This window comes from Lucilia sericata, unplaced genomic scaffold, assembly GCF_015586225.1.
Source record: "Lucilia sericata isolate MDLA Ls3-8-SP2 unplaced genomic scaffold, ASM1558622v1 Contig000890F_arrow, whole genome shotgun sequence".
NCBI lineage: Eukaryota > Metazoa > Arthropoda > Insecta > Diptera > Calliphoridae > Lucilia > Lucilia sericata.
Window position 1 is genome coordinate 17,813 of NW_023994879.1, and position 27,770 is coordinate 45,582.

Here is a 27,770-nt window from a genome sequence, read left to right on the forward strand (position 1 = left end):
AAGGTTTCTATAAAATATGCTCATGTCGAATTTCATCGCTATAGATGCTTCTTTAAGGCAGTTATGAGCGTTAAAGTCATTTTCTGAAGGGGATCTTATATGGGGGGGTAGGGTCAATTATGGACCGATCCTTAAGGACGTTATATGGGGGCTAGCCGAATTCGTGGACCGATATTGCCCATTTTCAATACCAAACAAACTCAATACAAAATGTATGTGCAAAATTTCTGCCCGCGAGCTACTTCCATTTGGACTCTATCGTGTTTTCAACAGACAGACGGACGGGCATAGCTAGATCGTCTTAGAATTTAATAAGAATCCAGAATATATATACTCTTATGGGTCTTAGATGAATATTTCGATGTGTTACAAACGGAATGACAAAAACAATATATCCCCATCTTTTTTGATGGTGGGTATAATAAATCGCATTAAATATTCATAACTGGTGTAGGGTATCATATAGTCGGCCAAGCCCGACTATACTTTCTTAATTGTTCATTATAGGATCCTTTAAAAATCAAAGCAATTGTTTTAAATCCAATGGTGGAATTCGACATAATAAGTTCAGATTTCAAAGAACATATATGTTACGATTGTTATTTGGGATATAAATTTGAACCCCATATGAAAAGCTTGAAAGATCAAGGTATGTTAAGTGAAGAAAAGGAATTAGACATTCGTAATTCCTGCATTCGGTTTATTGTTAATTTAATAATGGAATTGAAAAAAAGGTATAATGTATTCAGGCTTGGGGGGTAATGACTACATTTTCAATTTCAATTACATTTGAAGTAATTGTAATTGAAGTTTTTCCAACGAGGTGCCGAAGTAAGTGGTACACAAAATAAGAACAAATTCCACATACGAAAGTACAAATCCAGAGGATTGGCTCACAATTTTCAGTTAAATTAATTTTTAATTAAAACTGTAAACTAATTTTATTTTTCATTGTTATAACTTATAACTATGTATATACATATACAACGTATATGTTTTCTGAATTTTTCAATATTAGAGTATTCAAAAACCGAAACCGGTAAACCGGTTTTTTTCTTGTTTGAAAACCGGCCGGTTTCGAATAGTTCATATTTTCGAATTATTCGACTGGCCGGTTTTTTGGTGTCGGTTAACCGGTTTTTTCATGGATGAAATTTTCTTTAAATTTTGGGATAAAATAACAACTTTTATACACATTTTGTGCTAATTTTTCTATCTAAATACTTTCGGTTTAATTTTTATTTTCTTACTTTACTATTTACTAATAATTTGTAAATTTTGTATAGATAATCTTAATTTTTTGAAAACAGTTAACGTGATAGTTTAAAAATATAGTCCATTTGTCTAGTACAATTTAATATCTTCCTAATAGTTTAATTTCTGCTAATTTTATTTTAGCTGAGAAATGTTTCATCTGATTTTGGATTTTCGGAAATATAGTCCAAAATGTGACTATATTTCTGTATTCTTATGGTCTAATATAAAATTTTTAGGGGATTTCTATAAATAGTGAGTAACAAACACTCCATTTACATTTACCGATGCAAAAAATAATATTTTTTATGGACGTCCTTCTATCCTAATTAATTTTCTCAGATGATAAGTAGTAATATCCATTCAAATTTTTTAATATATGAACTTCCTCGTTTCATTTACAAATTTTTTATTCTTCATATAAAAATGTGAATTTTAAGGTATTAAGCTATTTCCATAAGATGTCTTCAATATTGTTAAAATTATAATTTCAAATATTTAAGCAAATTTATCTTTCTGTATACATTTAAAAAAGGCCTATATGTTATTTCCGGAAAATTTATATATCATTTTTGCAAAAAAAATACTATAAATAAAAAACCGGTTAACCGGTTTTTACTCTTAAAACCGTATTCGAAACCGGTTTTTTTTTAGAAAATGCAATTTTTTGAATTATTCGAAAACCGGTTTTTGAAACAAACCGGTTTTTTGAATACTCTAATACATATGTACAAATGCATATTTTTGAATAAAAAATTAAATTAATTGAAAGTTTGTTATTATACCTATTTTTTTAAAATTTTGCGATAAATCGCTGACTTTTTGACATAATAATAAAATTTCGAAAAATTTAACTATTTTTATACCCTACACCACTTTAGTGGGGAGGGTATATTGGGTTTGTGCTGATGTTTGTAACGCACAATAATATTGGTCCTATACCCACCTTAAAGTATACCAATCGGCTGAGAATCATTTTCTGAGTCGATTTAGCTATGTCCGTCCGTCTGTCCGTCCGTCCATGTAAACCTTGTAATCAAACTACAGGTCGCAATTTTGAAGATAATTCAATGAAATTTGGTACATGATCTTCTATTGTCCCAGGGACGAAGCCTATTGAAAATGGTTAAGATCGGTTCATTATTTCACCTAGCCCCCATACAACTGAACCCCCGAATAGGGCTTTTAAAACTTGTAATCAAACTACAGGTCGCAATTTTGGAGATGATTCAATGAAATTTGGCACATGATTTGTTATGGTACCGTAGATGAAGCCTGTTGAAAATGGTTTACATCGGTCCATTATTTCACCTAGCCCCCATACAACTGAACCCGCCGAATAGGGCTTTTAAGTTCATAATTATGTTTAATATACTCATATCTCGACAAAAAGCTGCAAAAACCAAGTTGTATACAAAACTTGATGACCCCCATGAATTCCATAATAATAGGTTCTCATATCACCCTAGCCCGTATGAAAAGCCCCCATCAAAATTTCACTTAAATGTCCACAAGTTTATTCAACAATAAACGGCTTAAGTATGTATATCTAAGGTAAGGTACAATTCAACTTAAATGCTTTATTATGGCAACTAAATCACAAACTACAGGTCGCAATTTTGAAGATAATTCAATGAAATTGGGTACATGATCTTATATTGTACCAGGGACGAAGCCTATTGAAAATGGTTACGATCGGTCCATTATTTCACCTAGCCCCCATACAACTGTACCCCTGAATAGGGCTTATAAACTTTGTAATCAAACTACAGGTCGCAATTTTGAAGATAATTCAATGAAATTTGGCAAACGATCTTTTATGGTACCGGAGACGAAGCCTGTTGAAAATGGTTAACATCGGTCCATTATTTCACCTTGCCCCCATACAACTGAACCGGACAAATAGGGCTTTTAAGTTCATAATTTAATTAATGTTTAATATACTCGTATCTCGACAAAAAATTGCAAAACCAAGTTCTATAATAGCCTTGATGACACTCATGAATTTTTTAATTATAGGGTCTCATTTGACCATAGCCCCTATTCAAAGCCCCCTTCAAATTTCGATTTAAATGTCCACAATTTTATTCAACAATAAATGGCTTAAGTATATCTGAGGCAAGGAACAATTCAACTTAAATGATTTATTATGAAAACTAAATCACATTTTTTTGTAACAGCTACCGGAGACGAAGCCTGTTGGAAATGGTAAACATTGGTCCATTATTTCACCTAGCCCCCATACAACTGAACCGTCGAATAGGGCTTTTAAGTTCATAATTATGTTTAATATACTCGTATCTCGACAAAAAGCTGCAAAACCAAGTTCTATACTAGCCTTGATAACCCTCATGAATTTTTTAATTATAGGGTCTCATTTGACCATAGCCTCTGTTCAAAGCCCCCTTCAAAATTCGACTTAAATGTCCACAATTTTATTCAACAATAAATGGCTTAAGTATATCTGAGGCAAGGTATAATTCAGCTTAAATGCTTTATTATGACAACTAAATCACATTTTTTTTATAACAGGTGTAGGGTATTATATGGTCGGCTTCGCCCGATTATAATTTCTTAATTTTTTTTAATTTAGCAACAGTGACTGGAGGGTATAAAAACAGAAATTAAAACATTGAAATCGTCAGTAAAATGGAATACTTTTAGGTCAAATTATGAATTATGCCAAAATAAATCATTGACAATTTAATGGCAAATCACAAGAAGTTAATGCCAAATACTTCAAAAGGAAATAACTCTATTTCGGCGGTTATAATTTTATTGCAGATATTCCTTGAAAGTTTCTTTAAGATATAAAAATAGTCATTATATATTGAGATCCAAGTTTAAAAGACTAAAACAGGACAAAGGGTTCCATGAATATAGAATTTACATTTAATAAAAGCCAATGTTTAGTTTTTGAAATATGGATTTCTATGTGGTAAAACAATTGTTATTTATTTAAGCATTAAAAATATTTTTAAACGAAACAAGAAAGTATATTGGGGCATGACCGATCATATGATAACCTACAACAGTGTGTAGTATGTAAAAAATGTTATTTATTTTATATAGCAAACCATTTAAGTTGTTCATTGGTTTAAAAAAAATAATATTATGAAAGAGAGCTAATAAGGGGGCAAGGGTAAATATGGGGCTATCCTTAAAAATTTTAATAGAGGGATTTAGGTCTACATTAAAGTTATTTATGCAGAATTTCATCGTGATATTAGTGTTTATATGTAAGTAAATTTTGACCTTCAAGTAATTTTTTGAAGGGGACTTTGTATGGGGGCTAGGGTCAAATGATTCCCAATCATTAAGAAAATCTGCAGTATCATTTAGACTTGTATAAAACTAAGTATTGCCGATTTTTGTAAAAATGGACCAATTTTAACACTTTGTCCTTGAGTCAAAAAAAGAGTATGTACCAAATTTCATCAAATTATCTTAAAAATTGCGACCTGTAGCGTGCGCACAAAGTTTACATGGACACACATACGGATGGACGGACATAGCTAAATCGACTCTGAGCCGGTATACTTTAAGGAAGGTGTAGGAACCATATTTTTGGGTGTTATAAATATCCAAATTCAGAAAATACAGATTTATAATTTTGTCCACCTAGATTTTGATTTGGAACTACAGTGCAACGATGGGAACAAATCGCTGCTAAATTAAATGTTTGTGACCCACCAATAAAAGATGCCTATAATCCAAAATGGGTCCTATCAATACAGCCAATATCTGCCAAATAAATAAATGTTAATAACTAAACAAACATCCATGTTGTATTTACATATCAGTCGGAATATTATATTTTGCATAAAATACTCTCTGCAATTAAACTCCATATTTATATTTATTTTTAATTTATTTTTTTTTAAATTTTGCTTTAAATTTTTGATTTTTAATGAAACATATGAGTTTTGTTAACATTTCGTTCAGTATTGTAAAACATAAATATTATGAAAATTTTTTACAACACTGAATCAACAATTCGATTCGTTTCGTATCAAGTAACATCATAAGAAAATTACGCACTATCGAAATTAATTTCGATTCGAATTTTATTTCGATCACGACTGCGAGAATTACCCACCAATATATTTTTATAAGAAATGGAAGAGTTTTTTGCAAGAAGAATGAGATGTCTAAGCAGCTGTTAATTCGTGACGACGATGAAGTTGATTATTAAAAGTATTTTTTTGTTATTTTTGATGATAAAAAATCAATATTTTAATAATTTCTTAATTTTTAAAAATTATATTGATTGTAATTTCTTTAATATTAACAATTTCAATATTAGAAGCGTTTCTTCTATTGAAAAATTTAACAACTTTAAATCGTTGTTAGCTCAGTTTCCAAATCTGCCTAATATATATATATATAATTCAAGAAACGTGGTTCAAAAATGATATTAATCAGATATATGAAATTCCAGGTTTTTCTAAAATTCATTGCTGTAGAGAAGATGGGTATGGCGGCACATCATTGTATGTAAACAGGAATATTGATTATGTTGTTAATATGTGTAGAAGTGAAAATTATGTCGATCTATTAGCTATTACCTTGTGTAACTTTAAAGTTGAATCCAAACCTTTGCGAATTGTGTCTTATTATCGTTCACCAAAATGTAATGATGAGAACTTTATTGAACTACTTGATTCATTATTGGATCAGCTAGCTCAAGGGGTTAATTCATAAGTTTTTATACATAATATAGAATTTTTTGTTTTATTTCGGTTATTCCTTTAATTAAATAAAGCATTATTCAAATAAATAGTGTTTTTTCGAATTTTTGAACTTTGGTGTTAAATTGTTCCCAAGTGCCTTAAAGGGTTAATCTACCTTTTTTCACTCTATTTTAAATATCGGACTATATATGATAAATTCCAGTCATTTTTGGTAAAGATGGCCGACAAATAAATATTATTTCGATATGTTACACTAAGAATTCCCAAATATTGCAAAATTTGATCTTTGAATTCTACAGTTTATGGGTTAAGAATGTCCGATTTTAATAAAACTTCGGATATATATTTTATATTTTCTGAACTATAATACTTAGATAATACTTTATGTCAAATGTGCAACAGTAAAGAATTAATACGTATTCTTTAAAATATTACAAAAAAAATGCGATTTTTTAAGTAACAAAATATTTTTTTTTTTTGGAATATCTCCCAAGTTTTTTGTCACATTTCGAATTCATGTGCTGTAAGACACGTTAATGGCCTGGGGAATTTGCAATAACTATTAAAGTTTTCCAGCAATTTTTGTGTTTTATATCTTTCCGAAATGCTTACTCTGTGCACATTACGATTCCTTTACAATAAAGTTCAAAATTTATTACTAAATTTGAGCAAAAACTGAAAAAAAAATCAATATTTACCCTTTGTAAATGCACTTGAAAACTTCACAGCCGTTGCGGCACCTGTTAACGTTATCCAATCAGTCTGCTGTTACAGTGCTCATAATCTGGTTTTGTTATCAGACAAGTAAAACTTCCATAAATCATATTTTTAGTAATTTGTTTGATAAACTATATGTTGATTATGTTGAGTGTTCTCTCTCAGATCATAATATATTGTACTGTAAAGTGAAAAGTAATGTTAAAACAAGAAAATACATTGAAATTTCGAAAACTTATTGTAATTATGACAAGGCTACAAAATTTGTAAAAGACTGTTTATGTGAAATTTTACCTATTTCAGTTAATATTTTCAACAAGATGATGACAACTTCATAATACCCTGATACTTTTAAAATTCATAAAATACTCCCAATTCCGAAAATAATTAATGCATCTACAGTAGATAGACATCAACCGATTGCTGTGCTTTCAACGTTTGACAACATTTTTGGAAAAGTATTGCGTAATAACCTACTACTCTATCTTGAGGGAAATAATCTTCTATACAAAAATCAATTAATATTTAGAAAAGGTGTTAGTACTCAAAATGCTGTATCAAATGTTGTAAGGTGTATTTGTAAAGGGTTGGATGATGGTTTCAGAGGAGTTGCGGGATATTATTGTGTTCAGGGTTGTGAACTTTGTTCAAAAATTATTACATTAATTTGCGCAAAATAACAATTTCAAAAGTAGTTTTGGCGTTGTTGAACATGGTTTACCCCAAGGAAGTGGACTTGGTCCGTTACTTTTTTCCATATACTTAAATGATTTAAAAAATTGTTGTTTATTTTATCCTTTTAATTGTGATTTAGTTTTGAAAACTAATATTGAAAGAGACTCAGTTTGATATTTGAATTCGCTCGTTTAAATGGCTTATTGATAAACGCTGACAAAACTAAATTGGTTCGTTTTAGACCTAGTTCAACTAGTTCTAACAATAATTTCTCTGTAATAGGGATGCCAAACGGGAATTCCCGAAAATCCCGGGATTTTTATTATTATTAAATAAGAGAATTATTATTATTAAATAAGAGAATTTTAAAAGTTTTTGGACTAACTTACAAGCTGAAATATCAAAAATAAAAAAATAACAAGTATGAAATTATAGACTGGCGATGCCGACCATATAACCCCCTACACCAGTTATGAGAGTAAAATGTGATTTAGTTTTCATTATAAATCATTTAAGTTGATTTATACCTCGCCTCCGATATATTTAAGCAATTTGTTGTTAAAAAACTATTTTTCTGAAAAATGCTTGGGGGAAGCCTTCATATGAGTCGATCCTCATAAAATTTGGAGGACGAATTTACGGTTACTTAAAATATATTAATGCTGAATTTCATTGCGGCACTTCTCTTTTTATGCGAATTATGGATATTAAAATTTTTTTTAAGCTGTGCTTTGTATGGGGGCTATGATCAAAAGAAGCCCAATCATTTCAAAATTCATCAGGGTATTTAAGGATAGTATAAAACAAAAACACTACTCCGGAGAAACCCAATATACCATCCCCACTAAGGTGGTGTAGGGTATAAAAAGGGCAATAAACAGGCATTGATACTATCGGATATCTTATGGGTGTATTAGAATCTATAATGGAAGTCAACCTGTCAATAAGGTGTCGAGATGATAATTCCCTTATTTGGGTTGGAGTACACGGGATATAACTAAAAATAATATTGCTAGTACCTTGGCAAAAGCTGGAATTACTATGGCTATAATTGATAGAATCTAGTCCTGTAGTATTTCCCTACAGACCATTAAAAACCATATATCCGATATTCAGCTCAAGACGGATGGTCTCATAAGTACATAGGTGCAGTACAGGTGCTCTATGTAGCCTCGTATGGATCCTCATTACACATACTATCTAGGTTTCATCAAATTGTAAATTTGGAAACCATTGTAAATTTGGATGAGTATTATTTTATATTTATAAGATATAAGAAGCTTCTGCTCAGAAGTAGGTATTCATATTGCAATATGAAAAAAAAGTTTTTATTTTTGTCGGTAAATTATTAAGATTTTTTATAATTTTCGGAATTCAGAAATCCCTCGATATCGGGATTCCGGGATTTATGTAAAAATCCCAGGATTTCTAAAAATCAGTCCCGATTGGCATCCCTAGTCTGTATACGTTGATGGAACCTGTATGCAAAGCCAATCTGTTAAATATTTAGGTATAACATTACAAAGCAACAACAAGCATATCTTGGGATCTTCACATTAATGAAGTAAAGAAAAAGATAGCTCCGACTATTGCTATTTTGTACAAGTTTAAAAATAAACTGAATGTGAAATCGAAGTTAATGATTTACAATTGTTTAATACATTCCCATTTAAATTACTTGGCAAGTGTTTATTATGAATCCATAATAAATTTTAATCAAAATCAAGCCCATTTTAATACCCGAACGAATAAACCGAATAATTTCTATCGATTAACCGAATAATAAAAAAATCACTTTTTAACAATAACATTGATATACATATATTTCATACAAAATTCAATATCTCTGTAATAAAATTTCTTCCTTTCATTTAATTTATTTCCAATAATAAATTAAAGCTATTTATGATTTTTATATCAATTCTTCAGAAACATTTTAAGAATTTGTTCTTGGATAAAAATGGGACCTTATATGGGGGGTAGGGTAAATTATGGACAATTTGGTGAAAATGTTCCTGCTCCTAAGATAATTCATTTTCTGAAGGGGACCTTATATGGGGGGTAGGGTCAATTATGGACCGATCCACACACAATTTGGTGGAAAGGTTTTGCCTCCTAAGATACTTAGTAATGTAAAATTTCTTCGCTATACTCGTATTTTTACGCCAATAATAAGCGTCAAAGTCATATTCTGAAGGGGACCTTATATGAGGGGTAGGGTCAATTATGGACCGATCCACATACAATTTGGTGGAGAGATATTGACTATATTCGTATATGTTTGAAGCTTTTTACACAATATACCGAGGGGTACATTTGTATGGGGGCTATATGAAATCGTTGACCGATTTTGCCTATTTTCAATACCAAACATTTCTGATCAATAAGAAATATTATGGGAAAATTTCATCTCAATATCTCTTTTTTTTGCTATCAACTAGGCTTGCCAGACGTACTGTTTTCAGCAGTACGCGTACTTTTTTTTAGTAATTGTACTTTTAACTGCATAACCCCTAAAGAAGTACGCAAATGTACTTCTTTTTAGTATTTGTACTTCTTTTTGTACTTTTTTTTGTATTTTACCATAATTTTATAGGTATAAATATGACCATAGACAATTATTCTACTTATAGAATCGCTATTTAAGGACTTAATAGATAATGCTCATCCATTTGATATGAGGTTTGGGTGCCTTTGTCATGTATTAAATAATACATTTATTAAACATTTGATTTAGACAGCAATGTAATGAAAGTTTTTAATGAATTTTCGAAATAAAAAGAATTAGAAATCTGAAGGACATGTTTGAATGTTAAAATGGTCTGTAATGTTCCGTCATGTACCATTCGATGACTTTATCCATCCCCGCTGTGGAACGATATAAAGAAAAACGATCCTGCCATTCTAATTTTTCGTAAATGAAGTATCTGAGGAAGTTGGAAGAAAGTTATTGACTTGTAATAATTGATTGATTGACTTGTAAATATTGATATCAGAATAAAATAGTATGGGTTTTTAGAACGTTTTTCTATCAACGATATTTCAGTAATTTGTAACAATTTGTTACTTTATTCCGTTCGCGTACTTTACAAAATTTGCAACGAGAGAGTATGAGAATGATAAATATGACAGTTCGTTGATAGAGAATTTTTTACTGGATATTTTTTCTCCAGTAAAAGATATCAAACATATGAATGTTCACAACAAATTATTGATATTTGAAAATGTAAACAAACCAAACAAAACAAAAATTTGGTGAATTCGACATTTTTTAAAGAAAAAATATAAATTAATAACACACGAATATTAAAAAATGATTTGTAATTGGATTAATTATAAATTTATTTCTCATGAATTAGTTTTCAATTGAGTTTGTTGTGAAAAATCATAACAACCTATATCAATATACCGTTTTTAGAACAATTTAATTGAATTTTTTTAAAAATAAACAATTGTACTTTTTTCTACTCAATTGTACTGCTTTTTTAACTACGATGTACGTTTTTTGTTGATTTCATATCTGGCAAGCCTACTATCAACAGACATACGGACGCACATAGCTAGATAGTCTTAGAATCGAGGTCCCAGAATATATATACTTTATGGGGTCTGTGAACACACGGAATGACAAAATCAATATACCCCCATCTTTTTTGATGGTGGGCATACAAATATTGTAAAAAAGCCATAATATTAATAAAGAAAGATCCAACTTCACTTATTTTTATACCCTACACCACTTTAGTGGGGAGGGTATATTGGGTTTGTGCTGATGCACTATAATATTGGTCCTATACCCACCTTAACGTATACCAATCGGCTTAGAATCATTTTCTCGATTTAGCTATGTCCGTCTGTCCGTCCTAACTACAGGTCGCAATTTTGAAGATAATTCAATGAAATTTGGTACATGATCTTCAATTGTACCAGGAACGAAGCCTATTGAAAATGCTTACGATCGGTCCATTATTTCACCTAGCCCCCATACAACTGAACCCCTGAATAGGGATTGTAAACCTTGTAATGAAACTACAGGTCGCAATTTTGAAGATAATTCAACGAAATTTTGCACACGATCTTCTATGGTACCAGAGACGAAGTTTATGGAAAATGGTTAACATCGGTCCATTATTTCACCTAGCCCCCATACAACTGAACCCCTGAATAGGGATTGTAAACCTTTTAATCAAACTACAGGTCGCAATTTTGAAGATAATTCAATGAAATTTGGCACGCGATCTTCTATGGTACCAGAGACGAAGCCTGTTGAAAATGGTTAACATCGGTCCATTATTTCACCTAGCCCCCATACAACTGAACAGGACTAATAGGGCTTTTAAGTTTATAATCATGTTTAATATACTCGTATCTCGCCAAAAAGCTGCAAAAACAAGTTCTATAGCCTTGACGACCCTCATGAATCTTTTAATTATAGGGTCTCATTTGACCCTAGCCCCTTCAAAATTCGACTTAAATGTCCACAATTTTATTCAACAATAAATAGCTTAAGTATATCTGAGGCAAGGTACAATTCAACTTAAATGCTTTATTATGAAAACTAAATCACATTTTTTTGTAACAGCTACCGGAGACGAAGCCTGTTGGAAATGGTAAACATCGGTCCATTTTTTCACCTACCCCCCATACAACTGAACCGAACGAATAGGGCTTTTAAGTTCATAATTATGTTTATTATATCTCGACAAAAAGCTGCAAAACCATGTTCTATACTAGCCTTGATGACCCTCATGAATTTTTTAATTATATGGTCTCATTTGACCATAGTCCCTATTCAAAGCCCCCTTAAAAATTCGACTTAAATGTCCACAATTTTATTCAACAATAAATGGCTTATGTATATCTGAGGCAAGGTACAATTTAACTTAAATGCTTTATTACGAAAACTAAATCACATTTCTTTTGTAACAGGTGTAGGGTATTATATGGTCGTCCTCGCCCGACTATAATTTCTTACTTGTTTTATTTTTATTTAATCGGTTAACCGAATAATTTTCAATTATCCGATTATTAACCCGCTAACATAAAACCTTAAATAATTATTTATGGAATAAACCGAATAATACAAAAACCCGAATAATTGAATACCCTAGTATGTACATTACGGTGGCCCCAAAATGGAAGTTGCTGATGTTCCTATCGAAAATTAAAATTTAGTTGATTCTAAGATACCATTTCTTAAAATTCCTGTCCTGACGTCAATATTTGGTGAGCTGGATCAAAGGATAAAAATGTCCTTTTTATAGGTTTTTATGATTTTTTTCCCATTTCTGGCAAATAAACCGTATCATATGAAAGGTCTTCGGGATAATTATTTACGGAATAAACCGAATAATTGAATACCCTACACAGAAAATAATATGCACATTTTTTTCTTAACAATCGTTTGCTTAAATTTAATTTCGATTTTTATACCCTACATCACTTTAGTGGGGAGGGTATATTGGATTTGTGCTGATGTTTGTAACATACAAATTATGTTAAATATACAGATATATCGATAAAATACGGCACAACTAAGTTTTATGGAAGTCTTGATAACCCTGCCAAATTTCATAAAGATCGGGCCCCATGTGACCCTAGCTCCCATACAAAGTCCCCTTCAGAAAATTACTTGAATGTCCCAAATCAATTTATAAACACAAATATCGCGATGAAATTCAGCACAATAAAATATTATGTAAATATAAATATATTCACAAAATTTTATCGGGCTTGGTCCATATTTGCCCCTCCATAAATTGCTTAAATGTATCGGAACAAGGGAATATTGAAGATAAATGCGATATTATGAAAAATAAATCACATTTAATATTCATAACTGGTGTAGGGTATCATATAGTCGGCCACGACCGACAGTACAAATAATAGTTTCTAGAATGTGAAATAAATTTGTTGTAAGTATATAAGTACTTTTTTCTACAAATTTTAATTTTATAGAATTAGTAAAATTTTTTTTAAAATTCAATATATATTTTTTAACAAAATGTTTATAGATTCAATAAGGAATTTTGTGTATTATTATTGCCAAAATACAATAAATAATTTATCTGTTTCAGATAAAATAATTGCTTGAATTTCAGAACAAATACAAATAATTTGCGTTATTGTTTTAGTAGAATAATTGTGTGGAAATGTTGCGAATATTTATTAATGTTTTTCGTAAATAGTATATTATTTTAATAAGAAAAATCCTGAAATTTTTTCAATAAAGAATTTACGAATTTGAGTACTTGATTTTAAGAATTTCGTGATAGGTCCTATTTTAGTTAAAAAAATACTTGGCTTTATGAATTTTTTGTTTGATTTTGAATTTCATTTTTTTCTGTGTAGTATGTACATTAGGGTGGCCCCAAAATGGAAGTTGCTGATGTTCCTACCGAAAATTAAAATTTAGTTGATTCTAAGATACCATTTCTTAAAATTTCTGTCCTGACGTCAATATTTGGTGAGCTGGATCAAAGGATAAAAAGGTCCTTCTTTTTAAGGTTTTTATGATTTTTTTCACATTTCTAGCAAATAAATATATCATATATAATATCATACAATGACATTGTATGAGTTTTATAATGTAATCATTTCAATTCAACATTATAAAATTCTATGTAAAAACTTGAAAAACTTAAAAATTTTCCGAAATATTACGGCATTTGTAATAACTTTGGAGTTGTGTATAAATTTGTGTTATGTCATTGAAATCGTCTCCCGAAGACCTTTCATACTTTGATATTTTGAATATTTTATTATTATATATCGATATTAATGAGAACATCAGGGTAATATTTGAAAGAGGTCCATTAATGGGGGTTTAGCTATTGCTTTTTCGAATTAAATATATTAATTTATATAGGGAGTAGGGTTATATATACATATATGGACCAATTCTCATAAAAGTTGGTAGGGTGATTTCAGTTCCTTATCTATTTCAAATTTCATAAATCTACTTGTATTTTGAAGCCAGTAATGAGCATTAAAGTCATTTTCTTAAAGGGACCTTATACGGGGTTAGGATTAATTGTGGACCGATCTCATAAAATATGGTAGAGAGATTTTAGCATAAAATAAGTTTATTTCGAATTGCATTGCGGTATTCGTATTTTCTCGATGTAGTTATTTTCTGAGAGGGAATTTATATGGGGTGGGGTTATAATGGACTGATCCGCATACAAATTGGTAGAGAGATTTCGGTTCCTATAGAACTTATCAGTGTCGCTGTACTCGCACTTTTAAGCCAGTAATGAGCGTTTAAGTGATTTTCTAATGGGGACCTTAAATGAAGGGTAGGGTCAATTATGGACCTATCCCCACAAAATTTTGTAGAGAGATGGTAGCTCATACAAAACTTTATCGAATTTCATCGCTTTACTCGTTTTTAGGCCAGTAATGAGCGTTAAAGTAATTTTCTGTTGGGGGCCTTATATGGGGGATATAGTCATTTAAGGCCCGATCCACATACAATTTGTTGGAAAGGTTTCGGCTCCTAAGATACTTATTTATGTCAAATTTCTTCGCTATACTCGTATTTTTACGCTAATAATGAGCGTTAAAGACATTTTCAGAAGGGGACCTTTTATGGGCGGGTAGGGTTAATTATGGACCGATCTACATACAATTTGGTAGAGAGATTTTGGCTCGTATAAAACTTACTTCTGTGAAATTTCATCGCTATACTCTTATTTTTAAGCCAGTAATGAGCGTTAAAGTAATTTTAAGGAGGGGACCTACTCCCTAGGGTCAATTATGGACCGATCCACATAAAATTTGCTGGAAAGGTTTTGGCTCCTAAGATACTTACTTATGTCAAATTTCTTTGCTATACCTGTATTATTACGCCAATAATAAATTATAAAGTCATTTTCTCAAGGACACCTTATATGGGCGGGTAGGGCCAATTATGGACCGATCCACTTAAAATTTGGTAAAGAGATTTTGGCTCATATAAAACATACTTCTGTAAGTTTCATCGCTATAATCGTATTTTTAAGCCAGTAATGAGCGTTAAAGTAATTTTATGGAGGGCCCCTATATAGAGAGTAGGGTCAATTATGGACCGATCCACAAAAAATTTGCTGGAAAGGTTTTGGCTCCTAAGATACTTACCTATGTCAAATTTCTTCGCTATACTCGTATTTTTACGCCAATAATAAGCGATAAAGTCATTTTCTGAACGGGACCTTATGGGCAGGTAGGGCTAATTATGGACCGATCCACATAAAATTTGGTAGAGAGATTTTGGCTCATATAAAACTTACTTCTCTGAAATTTCATCGCTATAAGTAATTTTATGGAGAGGACCTTATATGGGGGTAGGGTCAATTATGTACCGATCCACATAAAATTTGTGGAGAGTAATCAGCATTATAGTCATTTTCAAAAGGGGACCGACCTATGCCCGCTATAATTCAAAATTTTATTTGGGAAGTCAAAAAACTGACTTATACGAAATTTTGAGCCATTTGCTTCATAAACAACGAATTTGTGAATGTTTGAAGCCTTTTACACAAAGTCCGGGGGGTTAATTTTTATGGGGGCTATGTGAAGTCGTTGAATTGTACCTTGTCTCAGATGTACTTAAGCCATTCATTGTTGAATAAAATTGTGGATATTTAAGTCAAATTTTGATGGGGGCTTTGTACAGGGGCTATGGTCAAATGAGACCCTATAATTATAAAATTCATGAGAATCATTAAGGCTAGTATAGAACTTGGTTTTGCAGCTTTTTGTCGAGATACCAGTGTATTAAACATTATTATGAACTTAAGAGCCTTATTCGGCTTGTTCAGTTGTATGGGGGGTAGGTGAAATAATGGACCGATGTTAACCATTTTCAATAGGCTTCGTCTCCGGTAACATAGAAGATCATGTGCCAAATTTCATTGAATTATCTTCAAAATTGCTACCTGTAGTTTGATTACAAAGTTTACATGGACGGACAGACAGACAGACAGACAGACAGACAGACAGACAGACAGACGGACATAGCTAAATTGACTCAGAAAATGATTCTAAAGTGGTGTAGGGTATAAAAATATTTTGGGAAAATTTCATCTCAATATCTCTTTTTTTGTGGACGCTATCGTGCCAACAACAGACAGACAAATTTTCGGATCAGGACCTAGTATGGGAAATATGACCAATTATGAACCGATCGTAAAGAAATCTTTAAGTACCATTTCCGTATATAAAGGCTATATTTCAGTCAAATTTTGTATCTATATCGTAATTTAGTAATAAGTAATGTGTGTTTAACTGATTTTCGGAAGGGAACCTTGTATTGGACCGATCACACCCATATTATGAACCGATCGTGAAAAATCTTAAAATATAATTTTTGTATACAAAACTAATATTTGTGCAAAATTTTGTATCAACAGCTTTATTTGGTAATGAGTAATGTGCGTTTAAGAGATTTTTGTTGGAGGACCTTGTATGGAGCTATGACCAATTATGGTCCGATCGTAAAAAACTCCACCGTAACATTAATGTATATAAAGACAAAATATTGGCTAAATTCTGTATCTATATCATTATTTGGTAATGAATATTGAGCATACAATTGATTTTCTGGAGGTGACCTTGTATGGGAGCTATGACCAAATATGGATCGATCGTGAACAAATTGTATAGTGTGATTTATGTATATAAAAGCAATATTTGTGCTAAATGTGCCGATATCAATATTTAGTAATGAGTTATGTTCGTTTAAGTAATTTTCGGAAGGGAACCTTGAGCTATGACCAATTATGGACCGATCGTAAAAAAATTACACAGTAAAATATCTGTATATAAGAGCAATACTTGTACCAAATTTTATATGGATATATTAATTTAGTAATGAGTTGTATGGGAGCTATGACCAATTATGGACTGATCGTAAAAAAATTTCACAGTAAAATTTCTGTATATAAGAGCAATACTTGTACCAAATTTTATATGGATATATTAATTTAGTAATGAGTTGTATGGGAGCTATGACCAATTAAGGACCGATCGGAAAACAATTTCACAGTAAAATTTCTGTATATAAGAACAATACTTGTACCAAATTTTATATGGATACCTTAATTAAGTAATGAGTTATGTGCGTTTAAGTGATTTTCGGGAGAGGACCTTGTATGGGAGCTATGACCAATTATGAACCGATCGGAAAAAATGTCACAGTAATATTTCTCTATATTAGAAGATATGGATATCTTAATTTAGTAATGAGTTATGCGTGTTTAAGTGATTTTCGGGAGGGACCTTGTATGGGAGCTATGTACAATTATAGACCTGAGTGAATTCTATTCTCATAAGATTTTAACTTGTAAAATTTTGTGTAGATATCCACATTTCGACGAAGTTATTAACAATAAACTCATTTTCCGGGAATATGTACTTTTGTATGGGAGGTATATGAAATTGTAGACCGATTCCGCCAATTTTCAGCAGAAGTCAGGCCTTTGGGCAGAAACAAATGTATGATGTTTTTCATGCAATTATATTACATAGTTGTCGTGAAAATTACATCAGAATGTTAAAAATGCTTATTTTTTCGGAGTAGTTTTAAATTTTGATTCATAACTTTTCCCAATGTGAACCAATTTTGCTCATTTTCAATGCCAAACTGGTTAGGACAATAGTAAATATTTTGGGTGGATTTCGTTAATTTTTGTTGCTTCGTGTTAATGTGAGAATGTTTTATACAGACAGACGGACATAGCTCGATCGACTCAGAATTTCATAAGGTCCAATAATATAAATATTTTGGTGGGTCTCAGATGAATATTTCTTGGTGTTACATACGGAATGACAAAGTTATATATACCCTCTATCTCCACTGATTGTGGTGGAGGGTATAAAAAAATGTATTTTTGTAGTTCTTCATAAATTTTATGATCAATCCATCATTGTTAAAGATTTATTTTGGATCCCTTTTTATACCCTCCACCACCATCAGTGGTGATAGAGGGTATATATAATGTTGTCATTCTCTGTGCAACACCAAGAAATATTAATCTGAGACCCCAGAAAGTATACATATTTTTTTGATCCTTATAAAATTCTAAATCGATTTAGCTATGTCCGTCTGTCCGTCCGTCTGTCTGTGTAAAACACGCTCACGTTAAAATGAAGCAATACAAATTCACGAAATTCACCCAAAACATTTCTTATTATCCGGTACAGTTTGGTATTGAAAATCAGTTAACCGGTTCACGACGTAAAAAGCTATGATTAAAAATTTCCGACTACCTCAAAAAAAATAACGATTTTTTCCCAATTCTTGAGTAGTTTTCTCAGAAACTACCAAAGATATTTCGATGAATTTTGTTTCGATGAAATTTGCACAAAACTAAAGTATGTTCAAACTCAACAATTCCCGGATATATGTTTATCGTAATAACTCCCTCAAATATATCGGTATCAACACAAAATTTTGTACATACAAAATTTAATATGAATAAGTATTTTAATATGGGGTACAATATTAGCTACTGTTTTCTAAAAAAAAAATAAAATAATTAAAAATTAATTTATTTATTTATCGTTTTGGATCAATAAAAACATTATCTTTCATGAAAATTTTTTAGAACATTAAAATAACTTGGAATTAAACCGTCTAAAAAAATGTGAAATTATAAAGTCATGGATTATTTTAAAAATGATTTGCAGTGACTTACGATAGGAACACCTTAACGACCCTAAACGGGATATTGCTTTTGACACTAACATTACAATACTATTTTTGTTTGCTCCCTTCTAATTAAGGAGTTATACGCGTTCAAAAACTATTTAATTAAGTTTAATATATTGGGAACAGTATGCTCAATTTTAAGAATATTAGTATCATATGATATGTCATAGAAAGACCTGGTGCTAATAACTAAAAAATACCTATAATTAGAACAAGTAAGAGTGCTATATTCGGCTGAGCTGAATCTTAATTACCCTCCACCAACTACTTTTATATTAATAATTTTTTAATTGATCAAATATTTGTAGAAATAAGATTTCTCATGTCTTAAATAGAAAAACCCCAAGATTTAAACAGCTTAAATTTGTTACAATTGCAAGATTTATTGAACATTACAAACGCTTATTTTTTCGGAGTTGTTTTAAATTTTGATTCATAACTTTTCCCGATGTTAACCGATATTGCTCATTTTCAATACCAAACTGCCTAGGACAATAGGGAATATTCTGTTCAAATTTTAATTATTTATTTCGCTTCGTTTTTACGTGAGCGTGTTTTACACAGACAGCCAAACGGACGGACGGACAGACGGACATAGCTAAATCGACTCAAAATTTCATAAGGACCAAGAATATATATACTTTTTGGGTCTCAGATGAATATTTCTTGGTGTTACACATGGAATGACAAAGTTATATATACCCTCTATCACCCATGGTGGTGGAGGGTATAATAATTAGATCCAAAGTATACCAATCTGCTTAGAATTATTTTCCGAGTCGATTTAGCTATGTCCATCCGTCTGTCCGTCCATGTAAACCTTGTAATCAAACTACAGGTAGCAATTTTGAAGATAATTCAATATAATTTGGTACATGATCTTCTATTGTCACAGGGACGAAGTCTATTGAAAATGGTTAAGATCGGTTTATTATTTCACCTAGCCCCCGTACAACTGAACCTCCGAGTAGGGCTTGTAAACTTTGTAATCAAACTACAGGTAGCAATTTTGAAAATAATTCGATAAAATTTGGCACAGGATCTTCTATGGTATCGGAGACGAAGCCTATTAAAAATGGTTAACATCGGTTCATTATTTCACCTAGCCCCATACAACTGAACTCCCGAATAGGGCTTGTAAACCTTGTAATCAAACTACAGGTCGCAATTTTTAAGATAAGTCAATGAAATTTGATACATGATATTCTATTCTCCCAGGGACGAAGCCTATTGAAAATGGCTAAGATCGGTAAACAGATTTTCCAATTGGAACATTTGGGAATTTGTTGTTTTGTTTAGATAACTCAAACAAAATTGTAAATTTGTTGCAAGAGATGTAACAAATGAAATAGATTTATTTCGACTTGTACTAATTTCAAGGAACCTGAAATATACTAACTTCTCTTTCAATTGCTGTGGAGACCAGAAAAATAAATATAAAAAAGTGGTGTTTGCTAGTGTTGTATTTCAGTTTTTATTTGGTGTTTATAATATTTAAATTTCTTGTTTTGTTTTGTACAGTGTAGGTTTTAAATATTTTACTATTTTTTTGTTTATTAGTTCAATTATGTTTTTTTTTGTAAATGAATAAATGTATGTGTTTTTGTGGGAACCACTCACAACACTTATTTTTAATTTTGAATGTGTTTTTCTTGTTTATATGAATGTTTGTTTAATTGTTTATATAAATGTTTGTGAATTTGTTTTATTTAAAATTCTTTTATATTTATTTGTTTTTAATGTTTGTCTTTTTTGGTTTTAAGTATTTTTTTTTTGTTTTTTTTTATTATTTATTTTGTTTGTTTTTTATGGCCGCTGGCGTTCGGTTGTAGTCGAAGACTGACTTCTTCTTCCTCCTTAGCCGCGAAAGTACGGCTTGGGCCGTACATACACCGCCGCTGAATATGTGGCCGATGCGGCTTAGTCGAGGTCGATCAAGTCGTTGCCAGATCGATCCTTGACATCACGTCCCTTTTGCACTGGTGCAATATTTAATGCCCCCGACAATTGGCCCACAGCTGCAACAATCTGTTGTACCAATTCCTGGGCATTTTGGGTAACTGCAACAGGTTGACGACGGCGTGGTTGGGGACGACGACGTTGTACTAGCTGACGGCGACGTTGAGGTAGCTGCTGACGGCGACGTGAAGATTGCATCTGCTGGCGAGGTTGTGGTCGACGACGTTGTTGTTGACGACGTTGCGGTTGTTGTTGACGTTGTTGTGGTTGTTGTTGACGTCGTAGTGGTTGTTGACGATGTCGTTGGGACCGCTCAGGATGCAACATGGTGTGATGCAAATCTCCACACTCATGACAGGCCTCCATTGAAATACATCCTCCGACTAGATGCGTGCGGGCGAAGCAATTAGAACAATAGCGATGGACCCGAACGACATATTGTCTTTGTTTTACCGTCATCTTCTTAAACTGCCTGCAGTAGCGAAGAGGGTGGTTGCGGAAACAGACCAGGCACATTTCAGATTCAGGGAACTGATCCATCTGCAAAAGGAAAAAGAGAGAAAAACAAAGCAGCAGCAATGGGTTCGCTAACACAAATTTGAACAATTTGAACAGAACATACAATTCTAGTCAATCTACTGCCTTATCACAAATCGGAAGCATGCAAAGTTTGACAATTGGTCTGGTAACGGTTCCAGACGCTGTTCGGACGTCAGCTACGCGAACGCGTTTATCTTTTCCTGTATGGACTAATTCGACGCGTCCCATTTTCCACTCATTTGGAGGTAGAAGTTCATCCTTTATGACTACAAAGTCGTCTTTCTGCAAATCCCGTTGTGGATTTTTCCATTTGTAACGCTTGTGGAGTTCATGAAGATATTCAGTCTTCCAGCGTTGACTAAGGCGATGAGCCTCTCCCATCGGTTTATTATCGACAAATTCTCTAAAGGCAGTTCATCAATGGAGCTCCTCGTAAAAAGTGACCAGGAGTTAGGTCTTGTAAATCTTCAGGATCCTCGGACATTGGGGAAATAGGCCTGGAGTTTAGGACACTTTCAATTCGGGTTAATAGAGTCGAAAACTCTTCGAAGTTAAACCTTTGATTGATTAAAACTTTTTACACCAGCCTCCCAAAGACCTCCCATATGTGGAGCACTAGGTGGAATGAACTTCCACTCAAAGCCATGGACTGCATATTTTTTACTTATATCTTCTGCGGATTTCTTAAGAAATAAGAGAGATTCTTTTCGCAACGATCTACTCGCGCCGAGAAAATTTGTGCCATTATCGAAGCCAACCCTCTTCTACCCGTAAACCGTGCGAAAGCTGCTAAAAAGGCGTCTGAGGATAAACTAGAGCACGCTTCCAGATGTATAGCTTTTGTGGAAAAACAATCAAATATACAAGCGTATCCTTTTATATATGGAGAGTTTCGCAAGTTACCCGATTTTAACTGAAATGGCCCAGCAAAATCAACACCTGCATAAGTAAATGGTAAAGTAAAGGAGCATCTTTCTGGGGGCAAAGCTGCCATAATCTGAGACTTAAGCTTTTGCTTATAACGGACGCACACTAAACAATGGTGAACACATTTTTTAACAGTTCTTTTGAGTATTGGTATATAGAATTGGCTTTGAATTGCATTCATCATTAGGAAAATGTCAGCATGCAACAATGTTTTGTGAGTAAAATCAAGAAATATTCTACAGAAATTAGAGGAGTTAGGAATGCTTAGAGGGTAACTTTCATCATAGGTTAGAGATGAATTGGCTAATCTACCGCTCATAGTTCCATTTGAATTCAGAAATGGGTTTAAAGTGAGAATAGAACTTTTTCTTGAAATTAGTTTCGCGTCAGAGAGCTGACTGTACTCTTGAGGATAATAAACTCGTTGAGTTAGTTTGATCAGCATAAATTTTGATTCTTTAAGCTCCGTAAGGCTCAGAGTCAAACTAGAATGCTGAACCTTTAAACCTTTCTTCCTGATAGCGTTAATAAACCTGAGCACGTAAGCTGTAACAGAAAGAGCTCGAGGATAAGAGGAGAATCTATCGATTAGACTGTTGTCAGCCGGTGTTGAAAAACAAACTGAACTCCTCCTTTTTTCCGGAAGAACTTCAGGTGGAGAACTATATTTGGGACAATTTGCTTGGGAATCCAAGAGCCACATTGGTCCATACCACCACAATGGGTTGTTAACAAGATCTTGTGGTTTATAACCGCGAGTGCCAAGATCAGCTGGGTTGTGATCCGTTGGAACGTGATTCCAACTAGCATTACTAACATTCGCTATAACCTGAGTTGTTCTATTAGCGACATACGTTTTCCAGACTGATGGAGGTTTTTGTAGCCAAGCTAAAACAATGGTTGAGTCTGACCATAAGTAAAGCTTTGGGCTGCAGAATGGAAGGTTCGTAAGTATTTGCTTTACGAGTCTGGAAAGCAGAAGAGCTCCGCATAACTCAAGTCGAGGTAAACTTATTCGTTGCAAGAGCGCAACTTTACTTTTAGCAGAAAGCAGATGTGAATACCGAATACCAGAGTTCTCGGATACCACATATAGTGTAGCGCAATAAGCCTGCTCAGAAGCGTCACAAAATCCATGTATTTGGATATTATATTGTGGATGGTAGTGGATCCATCTTGGAATTTCAATGGATTCGATATTAGGGAAACTATCAACAAATATTTTCCATTTGTCAAGAAATTGTGGTTTGACCTCGTCATCCCAGCCGACCCCGTCTTGCCATAATTCTTATAAAAGAATCCTGGCTTGATTAATAATAGCCGTAAGCCATCCTGCGGGATCGAAAAGTTTAGCAACAGCATAGAGAATCTGCCTTTTTGATGCCGATGATGTCGAATTTAATTGTTCTACTTTATAAGTAAGGAATTACTTATAGCATTACAACGAATTCCCAAAGTTTTTGTTGAACTTGAATCATAGAGTTTCAAAAATTCTGTGTTCAATAAATCATCAGATGATATCTGAGACAACAAATCTGGATGATTTGCCGTTATCTTTTTTAATGGGAACCCTGCTGATTTTAAAGTATCAATCAGATGTTTTTGAGCTTCCATTGACGAAGACAATGAATGGCCTCCGGACAATATGTCGTCAACATATGTCTCTTTTCTCAAAATTCTTGCAGATAAAGGACTATCTATTCTAATAGAATTTGATGCTAATTGTAGAAGGGTCCTAATTGCCAAATAAGGTGCACATGCTATACCGAAAGTTACCGTTGTCAACTCAAAATCTTCAATTGGACTTGAAATATTTTTCCGAAACAAAATTTTTTGATACGAACGATCAGATTCATTAACTAATATTTGACGATACATTTTTTCAATGTCTCCATTAAAGACATACTTATATAAACGCCAATTTAGAATGATTGTCATTTACTTTTTAATGGAAGTTTAACTACTTATCTACCATCGGACTGCCGAGAAGTTGTTTCTTTATATAGATTTTCGCAAAAGAGATCTGCTTCCGATTGATTAGCTATTTTCGGAATTTCCTCTATTTCCCAGAACTTTCTTAATATTGAACTAATACTTTCATTTTCGCTTTGTAAGTTGTCTATGGCCGTAAGTGAAATTGTGTGCAATTTCGTAAATGTACCAGCCATAAATAGAATTCTGAGCAATTAAATTACCCAAAACGTTTTTCTTTAGTCCATCAAGTATGATGTGAGGAATTATGTCACTTCCTAGCAACATGTCTATTTGAGCAGATACTAAGAAATTGGGATCAGCTAAGCATAAGTCTCTGATGTCGGAGAGATCAGAAATTTCTATTGAACAGCTAGGCATGAAATTTTTCAAATTGGAAACAAGTATGACTTTTGTTGTTAACTTGAATTCATGCCTTTGATTGTATAAAGTAATAGAACTTACTTTATTAGCATTAGCTACTACTGTACCACCCAATCCGCAGATTTCGAAATTTGCATTTTCCGTAATCAGGTTTAGCCTTTTTGAAATTCTACTAGTCAGGAATGATCTTTTTGAACCAGAACCTATCAGTGCTCTGACTGTAAATGGCTCACCACAGTGTAAAATTTGAACAAGCGCTGTGGGAAGTAAGATATCATCCTGATTAACGGTTAAATGGGTCTGAGTGTTAGTTGCTTGTGTAGTTGATTTGTAACAACATGGATTTCCTGAGAGCTCAGTACTTTCTTCAGCGTCTTCATTCTCTATATCTATTGGATCCGCATGGAAAGCGACCGACGCATTTTTCTTAGTAATCTTTTTTTGAGAACTTTGATTATCATTTTTATTCAAATGTAACATGCTGTGATGTTTATTACCACATTGATCACATCTGTTTACACTTGTACACTCAGAAACATTATGAACTGGGGATAAACAGTTAATGCACATTTGATTTTGTGCGACAAAATCGTTTCGTTGCTGCTGAGAGAAGTTTGAAAATTTTTGACAAAATCTTAAGTAATGATTTTTGTCGCATAACTTACAATGAGGCACCCGAAGGGCTTTGTTATTTGTCTGCCTATTGGAATTATTAGAATTATAATTCATTTGATTTCCTTCATTAAGTATTCCTACTACTCTTTCTACTACTCTGTGCCTTTTTATTAGAAATTGCTCCATTTGAGACCATGATGGCAATATCGAATTCGTCGTTTGAGATTGTTCCAAAAGAGCGAGGGTCTCACTTGGTAGTTTTGTCGAACAAAGGTAAACGAGAATTGGATCCCAGTTTTCTACCTGTACGCCATGAGATGACAACATTGCCAGACAATCAGTTATTGTTGTTTGTATTTTATTAATCGCTTCAGCGGATTCAGTTTTGGCAGGTGGAATATTGAATAGAGCCTTCAATTGTATATCTACAAGAACCCTTTTGTTTTCGTAGCATGCTCGTAAAGCACCCCATGCTAACGAAAAACTTTCATCGGTCAATGGATATTTATTTACAATAGAACTTGCTTCACCTTTTGCCTTTCTTCTTAAGTACAATAACTTTTGTACGTCTGGCATTCTTATTTTACTGATGTAAACAGTACTGAACATGTCTCTAAATGAAGGCCACTCTTCATAGGAGCCATGAAAGTCAGGTGCATCGCATGGTGGAACGTTGACACCCATATCTGGCGCTTCATAAGTCATGTTCAGTGGATGGTAACTAGATGGATCAAATGCTGAGGAATGAGAAGGACCATTGTCTCTTTGATTATTTTCAGCGGAAGCTTTGGACATTTTTATAAAATCTATCAGCTCAGGTTTGGTCTCTTGATACCTATCCCAACATTCTTCATAAGTGGATTTAGCATTCGCTTTATAATCTGGGCTGAAGATTCCGTCATCAGCCATATATACGCCTTCATAAGCACGGCGTAGCGACTGCCAATCCTCTTCTAGTGTTTGCAGTTTTGCCTCTAAAAGAGATTCAGTCAAATCATCACAACCTAGACTTGAAAATTTATTGCACACACCCATTAAATTTTCTGATTCGTGAATGAATCTAGTACATATTTGGGAACCCATTGTACTTATTTTCTTTTACAATAAACAAAGGAATGTGACTTTTTAGTGAACCCAAAAAAAATATGTAATGAAAATTACTATGTGACAGTAGAAAAGTACAAAACGAACTATGTACTAAAAGTATTAAACACTGTATGTAGGGTACCTCTAGTAAAATATTTCTAAAGTGACTGACAGCACACTATATAATCAAATATTAATTGAAGAATGCCAATAAAATCTACAATTTCAATATTTATCAAAACGAATCTTGAATTAGAAATGCCTATTCGAAAAATAGTAGGGTGTATTTTAATAAAGAACTTTAAAATTAACACCGAAATATATAAAATTAATTTTCTATAGTTATTTAAAAAAAACAAACTAAGCGTTGTACTAATATTATCAGCCTGTAAAATGTAGGGTACACAATTAACTGTAACAACAATTACACTACTGATAAATAATTTTCTCTTATTTTCTTTTATGCTTTATTCTTCTTGATCAGGGATGGCAAATTTGGTACGATGGTACTTTTTTTGATACTATTTGATGTTCAAATGTACCGTGATACTCCCGAGTCTTATTTGATACTCTCAGGGCCAATATCTCAACCTCCGGTTATCGTTTAACAGGTGGATATACCGCTTGTTAAAATAATTTTTGTATGTAAAATGTCAATTTATCGTTTTGATAAAACATAATCAGACAATGAGAAAATGGGGGTCAAAGTATCTTTAAAAGTTCAAATTTGAAGTTCTAAGACTGTTTTGAAATCTAGTTTTAAAAGCCACTTTTTAGAAGTATGTTTTGCAAATAACCAATGCAGCTCATTTCGAATTTTTATCTTGATTGACATTATATGAATATTAATCTAATTAAATTCCATTGTTAATATTATATGAGAAAATTACCAAAAATTTCAATTTTGATAAAATATTTGACTTTAAAACTAATTATTTCCAAATGATAGAAGATCGAAGGACTCAATTTCTATCTAATATAAAACGATATGTTTTGAAATTAAGAATTCAACCATAGATAATAAGAGAAATTTTTTGGTGAAAATTATTTGGAATTTAAAGCAAATTATTGTTTCATGTCATGGATGGTCTTATGTATGGTCTCATGTGTAGAATTTGATATGACTATTGATTTTTTAACAAATGAACACCTATGTACATCGAATTTTAATTTAATAACACATATGTGTTATTAAATTTGGGGCCCTACCAAATGAATTGGGGCCCTACCAAATGAATTTTGATTTCCCACCGGAA

The 27,770-nt window shown here is 32.5% G+C and overlaps 2 protein-coding genes and 1 pseudogene across 2 annotated transcripts; all 3 read right to left on the bottom strand.

Annotated features, from left to right (window-relative positions):
- Positions 1–20,952: 20,952 nt before the first annotated feature.
- On the bottom strand, positions 20,953–21,357 carry LOC119608855 (protein FAM170B-like). The gene has a single exon (XM_037963413.1). The coding sequence runs from the start codon at positions 21,355–21,357 to the stop codon at positions 20,953–20,955; it is 405 nt and encodes a 134-aa protein (XP_037819341.1).
- Positions 21,358–22,082: 725 nt separating this feature from the next.
- Positions 22,083–22,642, bottom strand: LOC119608856 (annotated as a pseudogene).
- Positions 22,643–24,555: 1,913 nt separating this feature from the next.
- Positions 24,556–26,511, bottom strand: LOC119608857. Its single transcript, XM_037963414.1, has one exon. The coding sequence runs from the start codon at positions 26,509–26,511 to the stop codon at positions 24,556–24,558; it is 1,956 nt and encodes a 651-aa protein (XP_037819342.1).
- Between the last annotated feature and the right edge of the window lie 1,259 nt (positions 26,512–27,770).